The 17,995-nt window shown below is 38.2% G+C and overlaps 1 protein-coding gene across 5 annotated transcripts in view; it reads left to right on the forward strand.

The window, feature by feature from the left end:
- LRRC28 (leucine rich repeat containing 28) overlaps nt 1-17,995 on the forward strand; it is an 83,348-nt gene that overhangs the window by 670 nt on the left and 64,683 nt on the right. For 3 of the 5 annotated variants that reach the window (XM_011357280.2, XM_023528986.1, XM_011357282.2), the window contains exons 2-5: nt 3,459-3,686; nt 10,644-10,684; nt 14,859-14,896; nt 15,475-15,612. In XM_011357280.2, the coding sequence (XP_011355582.1) occupies nt 3,519-3,686; nt 10,644-10,684; nt 14,859-14,896; nt 15,475-15,612 (385 nt within the window). In that variant the 5' untranslated portion in view covers nt 3,459-3,518. Of the gene's footprint in view, nt 1-531; nt 652-1,858; nt 1,960-3,458; nt 3,687-10,643; nt 10,685-14,858; nt 14,897-15,474; nt 15,613-17,995 lie in introns of all 5 variants that reach the window. The other 2 variants (XM_023528985.1, XM_011357281.2) reach the window with 2 other exon arrangements.

Raw genomic sequence — 17,995 nt, forward strand, 5'->3', positions numbered from 1 at the left:
TGTGAAGTCCCTGTCACTGGGCTCGCTGCTTCCAAACCGTAACGACCTTAGGGTTGGGCTGCCTCGGGCAAAAACGGCGTGTGTTTTGCCTAAGAGAATGCCAGGGATTCTCGAAAACTGAGAAAATAACCTTTTACAAATGCTTTTAATGTACGGTTTTTAATTCTGTAATGACCAATATTAGGAAATCCGAGTGGCTGTTCAGAATTAAGTACTGGAGTCAGGCTAAGGGACTCTTTCCCTTTAAGATACTCGTGCCTGAAATGCGTGAACTATTGTTAAGATGGAAGGCTTTGTTTTTTAAAATATTAAAGTGGATTGGCGTTTACCCGTTAGAAAACTCGTGTGGAGGTGCAGTTGTATACAGTTAATATTAAGTATGTCATTGACTTTTAAATGTAAGTAAGAGGTAGTGAAGCGAATTTGCGTAAAAACCATATCCTAGTCAAAGATGTGTATTGCCAATGAATGCGTATTGGAGAATTATTAGCATTTTTTATTACTGGCAGCTTTCTGATTTCATTTGTGTAGGTTTTACCCCTTAAACTTTGTAGCGAGGTGCACTGTAACAGATGTAATGACGTTTTTAAGGCAGCTAATCCCAGACAGAAGGAAAGCCATCAGTACATTCTCTTATTGGATCCTATATCAGTGAGTGAGTATGGGTTTTATATATAATTTTGCTTTGTAGTCTTACATTTATATGTCTCGTCTACCACTTTAAATGATCATAAGGAACAAAACAGGCCCGGTCAAAGTGTGTGAACTGCCGCATCGTAGGGCAGTGCATAGGCTTTGCAGTTGGTTCACCTGGGTTGGCATTCTGGCAAGTTACCCTACGAGAAACTCGGTTTCCTCATCTGTAAAATGGGCTAAATAATATGTCCTGCAATGCAGAGTTGTAAGCATTAAGGATCTTTATGACACGTAGCAAGCACTCAGTATGCAGTATCTACAGGCCGACCTTAGATCAGAGAGTGAAAAAAAATCTACCTTGCATTACAGCAGGTCCTGGAATAACATTGTTTCATGCAATGTCGTTTTGTTATAATGTTGTTACGACTACAGAACTTCACTAAGTTTATATCAGTTAGCCTATGGGAAAATTGGTTTCTACATTATTTTGCTTTGAGTTGCAGAAGCTATTATCCAAGGTGTTAAGTGAGGACTTACTGCATTACTCACATGTCCTAGTTTCGTCCATTCATCAGCTGTTGGAAGGCCTGCTTTGTGCTAGAGGCAGGTATAGAAGATCGATGAAAACCCAAGATTACCTTCAGAAGCTTCCAGTCTCTTGGCTAGATTGACAATAAGCAGATACACCAATAAATATATAGATTACAGATCGTGAGGAGTCCTACAAAGAAAAAAATCGGCTTTCTCTGAAATAGTAACTGGGGAATGTTTTAGTTTGAAATAGGGTGGTAATATTTACATTAAAACCCGAAGGATGATGGGATGATGCTTTCTTGGCTAGGAGGAGAGCAGCAAGGCTGTGGGAGTTTGGCACTTTCAAGGACTGGGAAAGCCCAGGAGCTTGGTGAGAAGCCAGATAAGGCTGGGGAAGCGTGTGGGACCAGATCGTGAATAGCACCTCATCAGAGGTTGATTTTCTAAATAAACTTTTGAAGAGCTTATTTGGTAGGATGTATACATCAGAAAGCAAAATTACTTGAGAGAGAGAGGGAGACATAAGTGAATTGATATTTTAAAAGGCTCATTGCTAAGTTATTAATGTATTAGAAAGTGGCTAGACTAGACACAGGGAGACCAGTAATATAGATGGCCACGCAGGAGATGACAGTGGCTTTGGTTTAGACTGATGGAGAACCGTGGATGGATTTGTGATCTATTTCAGAAACCACCGATCTTGTGAAAAATTGGAGGTGGCAGGTGAATGATGCCAGAGAATCATTCTTGACTTCCAACTTTCTAGCTTGAGTAGCTGAGTGGATGGAGGTGTGTGCCATTTCTGAAATGGTAAAGACTAGGGAGGATTTGGGGGGAGAAGCTCTCTTTTGAATGTATTACGTTTGAGGCTCTACTTGCTTTGCAGCTGAGAGAATTAAGATATAGAAAAATTTGAATTTCTCAAAGTTGAATAATATCTCATAAAGATAGAGGAGTAGGTGGAATAAATATGGGAAAATGTTGGATGCTTGTGTTACACTGGCCTATTATTGAATACTCCATATTCTATGCCCTTTTATATACAGTGGGATGTACTTATTAGCTAGGAATTAGAGTTTGGAAATAAGAGCAATTACCAAAAAGTTACAAAACTCTGCTTACTGAAAGCTATGTTACTACATTGTACACCAACTTGGTGCTAATTCTCAGTGAAGAGTTTTTCTTAAGCAAAAAGATTTCTTTGAAAGGTAGTTTCTATTAGAGAGTTTAGAAAAGGATGCCCAGGGAAAGAGAGAGAGTAGACTCTTTGAGCCAATCTCAACTTCTTTTTAGTTTTAACATTCCCTTACTATCCTGTAGAATCTGTGAGTCTGTGTATGTAAAGACCCAAGGCTTTGAAATACACCGGACACCACTGCTCGCCCTGCCCCCCCCCCCCAAATCCTTGCTTTTATTATCCCTTGTGAGCTATTTGACCTTGGACAAATTATCGAAGCTCTGAATTTGTTTCTTCTAGTGTTAAGTGATTGTGAAGTTTGTTCTGGCCCTGTGCCTAGTTGATAAGATGGCAAATGTTATTTCTCTTCTTGTCCTTGTCAATTTTAGCGCTAGAAAGAAATTTAATCTGTTCTGAGTTTTGGCCTTTACCAATAAATTGCTGTCTCCATTTTATATATTAGACAACTGAGGCCTAGGGAGATTGAATGCAGTTATTTCCTAGTGCAGTATTTCGCCTTTCATTGAAATAATAAAACTGTTTCCCAGACCTGTTTCTTTGCTACTTCTGATAATCTGCAAAGTTAAAAAGAAAGGAAGAAAAGAAAAAAGATTAAAGAAAGAAAAAAGTAGTATCTAGGACAATATTTAGATAGTAAGAAGTGAAGAAAATGAAGCTGTAAATGATCTAGATATGTTTTATATACACATTTAAATATTTTTGAAATACCTTAAATACAAAAGGAGATAGTTCAAGAAGGAAATGGGTTTGCTATGTCAGATTTTTAAATTCTTTTCTTTGGCTGCATGTTATAAAACTGGTCTCTGTTCTCTTAAGCAGGGATTCTGACCTCAAGTTCAGGCACTATTTTTCAATTAGTACTGTTTCTACTAAGTAGTAAATACTGCCTAAATAGTGAGAGTATTTTTATTAAATAGTTATTCATTTTTATCTCCTTCTAAATATGCGTGACAAATTTAGTTGTTACGAAAGAAAAATATAGAGAATGAATGTATAACTCTCTCTTTAGTGTCTGCAAATAGCTCTCTATGCTAACTGGTTTATTTGGCTTGTAAGCAGTATTATGATTCAGTTTCTTTTTCCTCTTTAGAAATGGACCAATTTTGACAAGATGTAGTGCTGCAGTGTGCCTGATGGGATATGTTCAGTCATGGCATCCGAACTTTGTAAGACGATCTCTGTGGCAAGGCTGGAAAAGCACAAGAATCTGTTTTTGAATTATAGGAATCTGCACCATTTCCCATTGGAGTTACTGAAAGATGAGGGACTACAGTACTTGGAGAGACTCTATATGAAAAGAAACTCCCTTACAACCTTGGTACAGTATTATATTGCATTTTTTAAAAAAATCATTTATAACGGGGTCCTGACCAAGACATAGTTTACATATCTTAAGATATTCAGACCAAGATGTATGTTCTCTCTTGTTATATCAACAGGTAATATAAATGCAAATATGGGGGTCTCTCATTAGCTGAGAATTCATTATCCAAGTCCCCACAATTATGTTATTACAGGAGGTGCTGTGTAGGAAAGCAAAATATTCACGAACATACCACTTATAAAATTAGTCCCCATCAAAAACCCCTCGTCACTCAGCCTGTGCGTCGTCTGAGCCTGTGCCTTTTATGTGTGTTAAGCTTCCTCCATGATTTTTGAATGTCACAAAACCCAATGGTAAAAAGGTAAAGAAGAGAAAGACCGACAGGAATGACTTCAAGAAGAGAATGATTCGAAGATTAAAATATTAAGGCTCGGTGTAGCTTTTGAGTGTTTTGATTGCACTGTGAAAAGCAAATGATTTTGAATTGGGCTGTCATCCAATTTGCTGGAAAATTTTGGGGCACAAAAAGCAACATTTGATTTACTCTTTGTATGTTCTAAGAATAAGCACATTGTTATCATAACCTAAATTTTATTTCATGTAAGATTAAAAAAAAAAACGACTGACAAATTTTTCCAAGAGAATGTCCCAAACTTTTTATTCCCACTATTTATTAAGAAATTTGGTCTCCTTTATTTTATTTTATTTTTTAATTAGTTAGTTATTTTGTGGTGACATTGGTTAACAAAAGTTTCAGCTGTACATTTTAACAGTAAGGCATATATATATTTACACTGCATGTTCACCTCCCATAGTTAGATTTCTTTCTGTCTCCACATATTTTCCCCCATCTACCTCGCCGCCTCTCGTAATCACTAGTCTGTCTCCCACTCCCATGAGTCTCTGTTTGTTTGTCCTGTTCGTTTGTTGCTTTTAGGTTTATATCCCACATATGAGTGATGTCACGTGATTTTCAACTTTGTCTGTCTGGCTTATTTTGCTTAGCATGATTATCTCGAGATCCATCCACGTTGTCACAAATAGCAGTATTTCATCTCTTGGTCTCTGTTTTAAATGGATTTGCTTTATGTGTCATTTTTTGGTTATCACTTAACCTCATTTGGATCTTAGACTTGAATTCTGGTTCTTATTCATTTGAGATACTGTTTCTAGGCGGATCGACCCGTTCTTCATTCCCTTCTCTGTAGTGTACTTGCCTCAATATCTGAAATATCTCGTATTGGCTTCGTATGTGTGGAATGTTTTCCTGGAGAAGTTTTATTAATCTATGTAAAATACCTACAGTGAGCAGGAAGCACCATAAACTTTATCTTAGGGTGCACGTGAAAGGACTGACCTTTCCCCCTTCGTACAAAGAGAAAGAAAGGTACAGACGGGGCGGGGGAGGGAAGAAAGGCAGTCGAGGGAGCTCTGTCTGACAGCGGGAGCAGGCGAGACCATTTGGTCGGGAAGTGAAGAGCTGTAGAGTCCAGGTGTGAAACTCTCATTGTGGAAGTTGGGCTGGAGATCGTGGAATCGGTGGCGTCGTTCAGCGAGCAGTCGGTGGCGAGGCTCATGGTGGAACCATCCGCTGGCGTAGGGGGTTTTCTCCTGCAGCGCTCAGCCGTCTGAGGTGTGAGGAAGGAGGGCTGTTGCATTCACGCAGGCTTAGGTTTTTGCGGCGCGGATGTAAGTACAGAGGGACTAAGGAGCCTCGGGTTTGGACGAAAGTGATTCAAATGGTGGCACGTGGAATCCGAGCTGGCTCGGGGGCAACGCAAGAAAGGAGGCGTGAATGAATAGAGAGATTAAAGAGGGGCGAAGGACCCATTGATGGTGAAGCAAGCCATCTGGGGGATGGTAGATGTGGTTTTGGAGAGGCTTTTGTCATGTACACGTTTCAGATGACAGGATATGAGTGTGCAGGGTGGAGGAGGCGGAGGTAGAGCCTGCCCCAGTTTCCTCCCAATCCCACCATTGCTAGGGTCTTTGTAAGAGCTGGAGGACCATCGGTGGGAAGCAGCAATCTCCAGGCCTTCTCACCCAGACGCTCATCATGGAGGGGATTGGCACCGGAAGCATTTGAGGGCTGCAGTCCAAGGAAGGGGGTGTTTCATCATTCGGTAGCAAAACTTAGTAGCAGATAACAGATAAGCTTCTATGTGCGTAACCTCTTTGAACCTGTTTCTTCATTGATAAAAGGAAAAGTCACAGGAAACTTGGAGGGGAAACGAATCTCAGCCAGGAAGCAAAATCAATGAAAAGATCTGCCAAGTTTTTTTTCTTAGCGAGAACAGGAGGCAGAAGGCCTTCCTGGGGACACGAAAAAGTGACCTACCCAAATACTGATAAGAGCTGTCCGCAGTTTGCCAATTTTGTAACTATGAATGGACAAGAAAGAAGCATCGAAATTTTAATGAAGAGGGGAGTGTGGATTATGCCTAAGCAATAAGAGTACATGGACCCGATTAAGCAGTTCATCGTGCAGAAGAGGGAACTCTACAGTGATGAGCTCCGAAGATTGAGGGTGGAAGTGATCAGTCAGTCACCTTCCCGAATCGGGGTGGGAAGAGGCGCAGGTGTCTTTTCTTTTCTACTGATCTTCCCCATCAAATATAAACAGGCAAATCGTAAAAGAACACAGGTAGTCAGAACACAAAAGGATGGTTAACTTCTGCTAGAAGAAGTGATCGTGCCATCCGACGTGGCGAGGAAGAGGGAGAGCAAGTCAAGTTTGGCTTTTGTTGGTTTCATTTCGAATTCCAGAATGAGGAGCTTCTTGTTTTTTCCTCATCCGATGGAGCCTTGTGGGTTCTCTTTCTTGTAATGCACTTTGATGCACAGGGTTTTAACTTCGATGAGGCCTAATTTATCTATGTTTTCTATCGTCGCTCGTGATTTTGGTTTCGTCTCTATGAATACATTGCCAAATCTACATTCGTAAAGATTTACCCCGTCTTTTCTCCCATGAATTGTATGGTTTTAACTTTTATGTTTAAGCTGTTGATCCATTTTTAATTCATTTTCGTACATGACGTGAGGTAGAGGTCCAACTTCATTCTACTTCTGTGACTGCTCTAAGAACGAAGATGCATTTAATTTATGGCTTCCTTGAAATGTGTCGTTAGAAGGATATGGAGCAGGTTCTGCTGGCCCCGGAATCCCCGTGGTTTCCAACAGCACAGTTATTTCTTGTTCATATTTCTCTCTCATATTGCTCGGGGACTCTGGTTCTGGGTGTCCTCGTTCAGGGAGGAAGGCCGACAAAGCTTCCCCTCTCCAGAGGTCACCTCGGGCCTTTTGCCCCAGAGCTCTTTAAGGCTTTTGCCTTGACGTAATCTCACTGGCCGAGCAAGTCACTTAGCCATGCCCCCAGCTCGAAGAGAAAGGTGCAGTTACCAGGAGCCCAGGAGAAGGAAAGGTGAGTGATGCTCAGCGCCCACCACGGAACGTCACCCAGCACGTTTGCAACACATTTCAAGTATTCGTTCCAAGACACACAATTTTAAAATATTCCCATTTAAGGGGGTTGAATGTTTTTCTTAAAAGGATAAGATAAAGCATCAGTGATTCAAAATCTGAGGTAAATTTTACACTAATTGTGCTTGCTAACGTTTACTTTTTGTGTGTATGAAGAAAAGTTATTTTGCTAAGTGATAACGTGAGATTTAATGAAGATAGTTTTGGCTTAATTTCGAAAACAATTTTCAAGTAGCTTTGTAGGAAATATTTATACTCAAGGAATTTGGGTACATATGATTAAAATTTTTATGTCAAAATTATGAAGAAAAGGAAATAATAGTAACAGTTTTGAGAAATACTTTTAAGATTATTGCTTTTATCAGGATTTTTGCATTTAAAAATATGTAGGAGGGAGAGGGGATAGGGGAGGTAGATGGGATAAAAGCGGTCAAATATGTGGTGACAGAAAGAAATCTAACTGTGGGAGGCAACACACAACGCAATGTATATAGGCCTTACTGTTAAGTTGTACACCTGAAACATACTGGATTTTGTTATTCAATGTCACCATAAAAAAATTAAAAAAATATATTTTAAACTTAATAGAGCATAAATCCTGTGGATCAAGGTAAACTAATTTACCGTGGTGTCCATAATCCAGCATTAGAGTTTAGTTACCCACAGAGTAACAGAAATTTTGACATTAACGTATACATAAACTATGGAAACATAAAAATTAAAATGTATGACTTTTCCCTCATCATTTCGCTACATTACCCAACCCTGCTAATAGAAAGCAGAGACTCTTACAGAACACAGTAGGTGTCAGCCACAGCCTAGGCAACAAGCTACTTATTTGACAGGCTTTTGGGGCAGATACCAATAAGTGAGTTTGTTTTCTTTTAACCCAGTGTTCTAATGAACTGCAATTTTCCACAGTCATCGTGCTTATATTTTTAAATTAAAAAAAAAAAAACACATTAATAAAGATAGAGTGACGCACTCTTGGCAGCAGAAACGTTATTCGGTGCTTAATTGTGTGTATAGCTCTGTGACTTAAAACAACTAACTCGTTCGTCATGGAGAGATTAGAATGCTATGTGATGGAGCCAAGTTGGCCTCTGGGAAGAATGAGCACAGGCCCCATAAGTCAGCCAGATGTGACATTGATGTTGCAGCAGATAAAGCTAGATGAGGGTCTGACATTGTTTCCTTTCGTCCAGACCATCTTTCCTTTTTAGAGGGACAGCCATTGTTAAGCCTCTCCAAGACCCTCCCCACGGCACCCCACAAGCTGGCCAGTTTTTCTAAGGTACTTGGTATGCCCATAAATGGAAGCGAGTATTCTCCTGACTAGGGAAGATAAATATACTAAGAGAAACATTTTGAAGATTTGGACAGATCCAAGAGAAACATCCGAGGGAAGATTTCTCTTGAAGGACCTCACCGCCTATGTTGATATCAAATCATGGGGGGAAAGGGAATCACATGCTCAGCATTTGAAAACTAAGAGTAGTTTTATCAAACTCGGGTTCTCGACAACTGCCTTTTCGACTTCGTCACAGTGTTCGCATTCAGTGCTGTTTGGTTTTCCTAAAAGGGATGGATGTGTGAATGTGAGTAGCCTGGGAAACTGTCGTTAAGTATTTGCATGCATCAGAATTCTAGTATGAAATGAATAATATCATTACCTTGTTTAAAATCATCTAGTGGATTTCCGTTGTGTTCAGGATTTAAAAAAAAAAGAAAAGCTTTTCCTTAGTATAAAATAGAAGCCCTTAAAGCATCTCTCCCTCGCCCCTCTGCAAAATCATTACACACGTTCGTACCCTGTGGCCAGGAAATACCACACTAATGGCGTTTCTCTTACTTAGCATTTAAAACCCAAATTGGATAGAATATAATTGATTACTCAGTTATGTAGCAATTTATGCCGTGCCTACCACATTTTTAAATTCTTTTCCGTTGTAAAAGACATGCATGCTCATTGTTAAAATTACAAATGATACGAAAGACGGAGCATAGCAACCTGAGTCCTTTCCCTAATGACAATCACTGTTGCTAAGTTTCTGAATGAAAAATTACTCCGTTACAAATCAAACTTTCTAGTCCCTAACACTTTCCTTTTTTTCTATTGACACGATTGTTTTTGTAAGAGGATTTTTGAAAATAAAAGATTTCTTCAAGAGAACTGTTAGGGAGTTACAGCAGAATAGATTATATTTGCAACTTCCCAAACGAACCTACACTTTTCTCTCTCTCTCTCTGTCTCCCTCTTCCTCTCTTTCTCCCTGCCTCTCTCCTTCTCCTTCATTTATTTCTCCTTGTGCCTACAAAGCTAACCAGAGCTACCCTTCTAGGTCCAAGGCACCTCCGATCATTTATATTTCTCTTTTAGGACTCTGATCAGATTTAATTTCTTATAAAAAGCCATTCCTGGTTATTTGTTGTTGCTATCTAGCTTACCCTATAGTATGCTTGAATGTAGAATTTTTTTAAAAAATTGCTCCTGACTCAGTGTGCCTCCACAGTCTTAATGACTCATATCTTTCTGTTCCTGTAAATTTGAAGAGTGTGTGTGTGTGTGTGTGTGTGTGTGTGTGTGTGTGTGTGTGAATTACAGGAGCCCTCGCCTCTTCCCCAGTGCCTCCAGCAGATGGAAGCTTGCTCTCAATTTCTGAATAGAATTTTTTTTTTTTCGTGGAAGAGCTTGTCTTTCCAGAACACTGACTGTGTGAGAGACCTAGACCCCTCTCCCTTCCTGTGTTCCCAATGGCCCATTTCCTGTCCCTGCCATATCATACTCCTGATCCGAACTCAGGGCCTGTGGCCTGTCCAACACTCTCCTGGATCACCTGAGCTCCAGCTTACTCTGTTTATTCTGAGCTTAGTTAGGTCTTGCTTTCCACCCCCTGGGGATCTCTCTCACTTTCTTCTGAAGAGTACGCTTTGGGAGTTCGTGGGAGCGGTATTAGTTTCTAAGGCCGCTATAACAAATCACACAGGCTGGGTGGCGTAAAATAACAGAAGTGTGTTCTCTCCCATTTTTGCAGGCCAGAATTCCAGTTCGGCGTGTGGGCAGGGCCTAGTCCCTTCTCGGGCCTCTGAGGGAGAGTCTGTCCTTTCTCCTAGCTTCTAAGGGTGGCCAGTGGTATACCTTGGCTTTGCAGGCGTGTCACTCCAATCTAAGGCTCTGGCGTCACATGGCATTGTTTTCTCTGTCTGTGTCTGCTAAGAACATTTTTTTTTTTCCATGAATACATAATACAAAGTTTCTTGCTTCTCCAGGGGACATCGATTTGAAGTGTTCAAATGAATAAGTTTAAATCGTAGTATAGTCTATGTAAGCATAAATCAAGACTGCCTATTTATGATTTTCACATTAACTCAAAAGGTACAGCCCTCAAAAAGGTAGTACTTTGTGTTTAAACTAGAGATGTTTATACACTTTTCCAAAATAAAATTTAACTCTGAGTTTTTAATTTTCAGCCAGAAAACCTTGCTCAGAAGCTTCCAAACCTTGTGGAACTGTGAGTGTGTTTATTGAATTTTTTTAAAAAACATAAAAATTATTTTAAGTTATTTGAAATAATAGGACGAAGAATTTTAACATATTTATTATTTTTGATATCATGATCGTGGTGCTTATCTAGGTACATCTGTCATTCTGCTAAACCCAAAAGTATTTTAAAGTATTTTACCATTTAAATTTGTGTTTTAAATATTTCACCTCAAGGTAATGAAGATGATGAAAGGTGTGTGGGCACAGCATCTTTGTCGCAGAATCCTGGATAAGCCGTGTAACTGGGAAATTTAATTACTGTTGTTACTACTACTATATGTGATACTTAATATAAACAGTCAAACAGTATAAAAGATGTAAAACATACAGTAAAATCCTCCTTCCCTATATCTTCCATCCTTCATTTTTTTAGTTATTTTGATGATTACCTCCATAACATGTTTACACCTTTGTTTACACCTTTGGCATAAATATGTTTAGGTGTAAATATGTTTACACCTTTGTTTTTGAGTGCATCAGCTTTAAGTGTATCTGTGTGCTTCAGTTTGGATGAATTGTATTTCTCTGTCTTCAGGGTCAGTAATATTTTCTTTTTCAGTGTTCAGTCTGCTATGAATACCACCCAGTGAAGTTTTTCACTTTGTTGGTTACATTTTCGATCTGCATTTCTCTCACAATGTTCATATTTACCTTTACATCATCGACTATAGTTATTATAGCTGTCTTAATGTCCTTGTTTGCTAATTCCGTCATCTCTGTCTGGCAGGGTCTGTTTGTATGGGCTTGTTTTTATCCTGGTTGTTAGTCACATTTTCCCGATTCTTGGCGCATCTGGTACTTTTCGATTGGCTGCCAGACCTTATGCATTTTACATTGTTTAGGGTCTAGACTTCGTTGTCCTCCTTTTGGCGGCTGTTCTAGCATGTGGTTCTCTGCGCTTTCATGGCTTGACTTTACACTTGATTAGGACAGGTGTGGAGTGACTGCTCCTCCAGGGGAGTGTAGCCTATTTCTGAGGCCTGGCCTTTCTGGGGCCTCTGTTGGATGCCCCGAGCGACCATCAAGGACTTGGGGCCCTTGCTGCTCAGAACTCGAATGCCTTCTAGTCCTGTGTGAGCTCTGTGGGTCATCTAGCTGATAGCTTTTCAGTTGTTTTTTGCCTAAAGTGCATTTTAGAATAAAGCTAAAATCAAATAATCCCTTATTTCAATTTTTGGGGAGTTGTTTTGGTAGCAATTTCTCCTCCGGAACCCTTCCCTGAACTCCGATATGTGTCTCTATAAGTCAGTGAGACTTCCATACTTTGTTTGGGATCCCATTCCTGCTCCACAGGCCACAGTTTGCCTCCAGCCAGGAAGCTGGGGAGATCGTGGGGCTCACCTCACTTGTTAACTTTCTTTCAGGGAACACCGTCCTGGTTGCCTGTTGTCAGTATTTGAAAATAATCATTTTATATGTTCCATCCAGTTTTTGGTTGCTTTTACAACAATCGGGTGAATCTGGTCCCTGTTATTCCATAATGGCTGTAAGTGAAAAGTCCTGTTCCTTTTAATTTTTAAGAAAAATTTAACAACAGAATTTTTTTGGAACAATTTTATATTTACAAAAAGGTTGTGAAAATGGCGCACAGAGTTCCAGTTTCTCCCAATGCTAACATCTGATTCCATGGTACATTTGTCACAGCTAAGAATCCGACATTGGCATATTACTATTAAGTAATGTCTATATTTAGCTTTTATTTTAAAAAAAAAAACCTGCCATACCATTTCCCAAAGTGGCTGTAATATATCTTGTCTTCCCACCATCATCGAATGACAATTCCTATATTATGTGAGTAGAAGAACTTGATGAAAACCAGTTACATTGAAACACCAACATTTCAGCTACTCTGGACTTACAAAAATGAAATAAGAAGAAATGACTTGAAATTGCCAAGCTTATGATTACCAGTGACTCATGAAGACAATAATAATTATAGCAACAATGAAAGCAGCATTCATTGGACTCTGTTCTGAGAGCTTTGCATTATTGATTCATTTGATCCTCGTGCTATCCCTATGTGATAGCTGGTGCCATTACCATCTGCTTCTGTAGATGGAGAGAGTGAGGGGTGAAGCCATGTCCCCCGGTCTCGTGGCTGTCAGGGTGCAGGCCGTCTGGCTCCAGCGCCTGCTCTCTGCTTCGCTTTCACACCGATGGTTCTTCATCGCTCGTACATCAGAGTAACTCGAGTTGAGACAGGGTTTCCCTCGGTACGGGATGGTGTTGGGCTCCAATATTTTCAAGGCCACTTGTGATTCTAATATGTAGGCAGGACTGCGAACGTTCTGTGCTACCGTATACTGCACCTTCATTATAATGTAGATAAATTTCATAGGTTAAAAAATACACTTCGATTGCAATCATAATAGTGAGTACTTTAGTTCTTATTTTGATTTGGACATTTTCGGGTCCTTTTTTATAGGTGGAACTTTAGGCTAATATTTTGGGGAATTTTAAAAATCAGATTTTTCTTTATGTTGGTGTCTAGGCACTCTGGCTTTTGTGTAATATGCAAATGTGTACATTTGTGTGTGTGTGTGTGTGTGTGCGCACGCGCTTGAGCTTATTTACATTGTTCAAAAACAAAATTCCACTGAGTGAATTTAAAGCTAAAATTGGCTTTATCAAGAAGTTCATGAATCAAGCAGCATCCCAGCTAGCAAACAGAACGCTCTAAAGAGCGGTAGAAAAGGAAAGGCTTTGACAAGTAGGAAGAGGGTGGGACAAGGAAGTTATTAGCAAAGTATGGATTGCCCCAAGCAAGGCGACTTTCCTCTAGAGGTCTGTAGGCAGATCACCTCACTAGTGTTGCCCAGGAAATTCCAGACTGACTGGTCAAGATCGTACTCCTGGGAGAGGCTGAAACCGCAGTTAGGTCAGGCGTCGAGTCTCGGTGTGGCTTTGGTGTCGCGGGCTTAGCACAAGTGACTCCATTTCAGGCTTGTTGTCTCTTTTAACAACGTTTATTGTTTTGGCACAAAGAATTGAGTCACCTGATAAAGTAGTTTAAGGAGTATTGATTTTAAAATGTGGAATTATTTCATATACATAAAGCAAGGAATAAAATATCATGGAATGGCGTAATTGTCTAGATTCCATTAGACCCAGCAGGTTAATACCTATTGCAAAATTTATTTAATCCAGCATAGAACAAGTTTCTTTACTTTATTTATTTTCTGTCTTTCTTATTCTGTGTCATTGACATTTTAACATTTGATGATAGAATTAAAAATGTAGAAGAAAATTTCAAAATTCTATTTAAAAATGCTTTATGAAGAAGATTGATTTATGAGTTATAATAAATGAAATGATAGGTTTGAAAATAAAGTTTATCAAAATCTAGTTTTCTCAAAATAAATTTATTTTTAAAAGTTACCACCGTATGATCTCCAGAGGTCTCTCTTGTTTTGCTCTGAATAGTTGGCTGCTTCTGATTACGTGAAATCGCCACCAGAGTGTGCTAAAGATATTTCGTTGGGAAAAGTGTTATTTACTTAGGCTTGCCTGAACTTGTCAGCCCTGGTAACTTTATTTAAAGAAAAGAATGTGATTCCTGATTATGAAATTCCTTTTGCTGTGAAATAAATTCTGTACCTTGACAGCCAAGTATTTCTACAGCTACTGTTAATGACAAGTTTTTAGTCTCTTCAGACAAGTCTTGCTTCTCAGTGAGGAGGCTGCCTGGGAGTATCTTCAGTTTGATTATTTTGTGAAGTTCTCCTTTAGAAACTGAAAGTTTTCATTTTCTTTTACACAATCAGTGTTGATTTTTCTTTGCTTAATAACTATATTTCTGAAAATCCGAGCAATGTAAAATGGAGTAGAGAAACTAGTAATTTGTTTTATGAGGTGGAAAAAAAATACCTCATAATTTTTCTATTGTGCCTTCTTTTATTTTAAAATAGAACTAAATCAGTAAATGGTTTTAATGTTTGCAACTATAGCATAAAATATTATTTTCAGAGTATTATTAGTTATCTGTAATGACCATGTATTTTGTGTTATACACTTAGAGTGTGAAAGTTTGATCCCCTTATATTTGATATAATTTCTAAGTGAGTACTTTACAAACTGATTATGTAGCAAAAGTTCTGACTGATAGCATCTTTTTTTTTTTTTTTTTTTGTCTTTTCCCCCAGGTACCTACACTCAAATAACATAGTTGTAGTTCCAGAAGGTAAGTAAGTGAACTTCCATTTTTTTAGTTAAGAGACACCATGGTTTAAGCTTTCCTTTATGACAGTGGAACATATAGTCTCTTTAAACCTATTTTGGTTGGTATATTAGTGAATTTTAATTATAAACTACCTTTATTATTTTCAAAGCTTTTTCTCCCTAATTAGTAAGTCCAGTTAAGAATTATGAATTAAATACGTCTAAAATGGTTATAATGATTAGGTAAATTATTATTAGATATGTTATTATTGAGTAAATAATATAAGAAGTTCTAAATTCAGTAAAACCAGTTAAGAATTTGAGTTAAATTTAAAAACACCTTGTATATGGTTTCATATATAGTTTTAAAATTCTTATTTTGCTCTATTTTAAGTTATCTTTTTTATTTAGTTAGACGTCTTATCACTTTCATAAAATTTAGAAATTCCATAGTTTGATCTATGTTTTTATTATTTTGTGTGCCACCGTGTTGGTGATATTAAGTATCGAAGTATTTTAACATGGCATCCTTGCATGAGAGATTTGACGTAACACTTGGGTCAAACTGATTTTGCCTTTACCCTCCTTTTCTCTTTGAAGCCATTGGGTCCCTTGTCAAACTCCAGTGTTTGGACCTTAGTGACAATGCCTTAGAAATCGTTTGCCCAGAAATTGGTCGTCTGAGAGCTTTACGTCACCTTCGATTAGCTAACAACCAGCTGCAGTTCCTACCTCCAGGTAATCATAGTCTGTAGCACACAATAGTTTCTTGTCTGTCACAAATCTGTTTTTATTCATATTTACCATGGCGTGTCTAGGCAGTGGACCTCGGATAGGTTTGTAAGTATTCGATTGTCCACTCGTCTGAAGATGAAACTAAGGAATGTGAGGGAAATGTGACAAAGAGTCTTTTCCCTGAGGCAAACCTAAGAAGGAGGCATTTACATTTTTGACCTAGAATTAGCACAATTCAGATCACTGCTTTGGTGCAATATTTGTACAAAAAGTTTCTTCAGTTCTGAAGTTTAGTTCTGAATTTCACATCAAAGAATTTAGATGAACTTCGTATGATGTCATTATTTTAGTGTCCAGAAGGCAGATAACACACAGGGTTTTCCCTCATTCTCTAGTGAGATGATCGATGTGCATTAACTGGATTTAATGAGAAATCATACTAGAATTTAGTAGCAGAATTTAAGTTTGGTCATAATTAATAGTCAGTTCTGCCGGCTGAACATTCTTTTAGATCGTGATGTAGTGGTAGATGGTACCCAGATCCTGCATCCTCCTGGGCTGCCATTAAACCCTCTGTCTTACGAGGGAAGGCCTGAGACCGTCCTCTGTGAATCCACACATTTGCAGATTCCACTGTCGTCTGTCATTTTCCATATTTAAAAATGAAGTATGATTTAAAAATTTTTAAAACTTGTATTTCAATTACTCTATGAAAGTTACTCTGCATTCAGGAATGAGCAGAGAAAAATACAGATGTCACATGGGCGAGGATTATTTCTATTTAATAACTCTTTTAGAAACACCAACCAGATTTTTAGTGTATCCAAGTGTGTGTGACCCAACCAAAAGGACAAATTACTACCTGTCACGGAAATTCATGGTCACGTGAGAATGTGAAAAACTATTCATGTTAAATCCATGAATGAAAGAGTCTATACTCTTTCTTTATGATTTAAAAAATACTTTCTCCAAAATTTTTCAAGTAAAGAAATTTCTCGATAAACGCATAATAACCAATTTTTCGACTTTATGTTCTGGCCTACATATATATGTTCAATGTCGTTTATGAAAAATGGTACTAGTATAGCAGTGACTCTTTAAGAAATAATTTTTTAATCTCATAGAATGTCTTTTTTCAACTGTTAATATAAAAGTTTTCTATATGGTTATCTTTCTTTTAGGGTTTATTGTATGTAATTAAGCTTAATGGTGTTTCATCATTCTGGCTTTATCAAGTTTCTATATTCAGTTATTCAGAAAATTGGATTCTCTTTTGGAGATTACCTAGAAAATATATCATTAAAATAATACTTCAAGTTTGCATATTTCCATATGTGAAACTTACAAAGATATATCGTAGAATCAAAATGCATAGGTGTAATACTATATCTGTAAGTCCTTTTATATATATGTAAGAAACATGAGAAATAGAGTTCTCTGTTAAACCGTTGTTCTTGTGTTCTGTTATTCTCTTTTCCTGTAATGTAAGAACATTTGTGGTAGAATGTGGCCATTTCCTTCCATTATAGACTCTCCGAGGTTAAGGATGTCCGACTAATGTCCTTAACTGCTTCCTACTAACCAGTGAAGGGGATGGGGTCTCTGACCACTCTCATATAGTGTTTCATTTATATCTCACCTGTTGCATAATAGATTTGAGGTATTTACTTCTGATTTTATTTCCCTAGCCTGTTTTTCTTGTCCATGTTTGATTTCGCTCGTTTTGAGTAAAATTACTGGCGGTAATCACAATGTATTTTGAATGGAAACTTTTGACTGAGCCGCGCATAGGTTTCTTTCTCTCCAGGCCGTCGCGTATGGCAGGACTAGGTCTCCCTGATTATTTGAATCACTTCGTACATCTCTTTATGAGATGTATGGAACCCATGTACATGCATCATGATCTGAGTGATTGAGGGCCTAGGTACATCTCAAATGTTTGATCATGTTTGGGCGTATAATATTGAAAAGTATTTTAACTATAGTAAAAAAAAAAACTGTGAGGGTCCGCCATGTTGTTTCCGTTCGATGACAGTAGATACTGGTTGATAGGTGATCGATGGTCCTTTCTACCTCGTCCATGCCATTATGTATAGACTTTTTACGTATTATATATTCTGGAAAGAATGAACATTTTATTCTGTGTATTTGTCGCAGTTGAAAAGCTTTTAATGTGATTCCTTATTCAGTATTTAAAACTTAAATTTTAGAGTAATATCCGAAAAATTTGAAACAGTGGAAATATTTAGATGGTTATCGAGAGCTTTAAATTTAGGATCTAAAAATGACTTGTAGGGGTTTCATGAACGCCGTCAATTGCTTGCATTTTGGTGTTCGTCAGTATGTACATATTGCTGTCACAAAGGTAGTGTTTTCCTCAGTTTCT

The sequence above is a fragment of the Pteropus vampyrus genome, unplaced genomic scaffold (assembly GCF_000151845.1).
Source record: "Pteropus vampyrus isolate Shadow unplaced genomic scaffold, Pvam_2.0 Scaffold34, whole genome shotgun sequence".
Taxonomy (NCBI): Eukaryota; Metazoa; Chordata; class Mammalia; order Chiroptera; family Pteropodidae; genus Pteropus; species Pteropus vampyrus.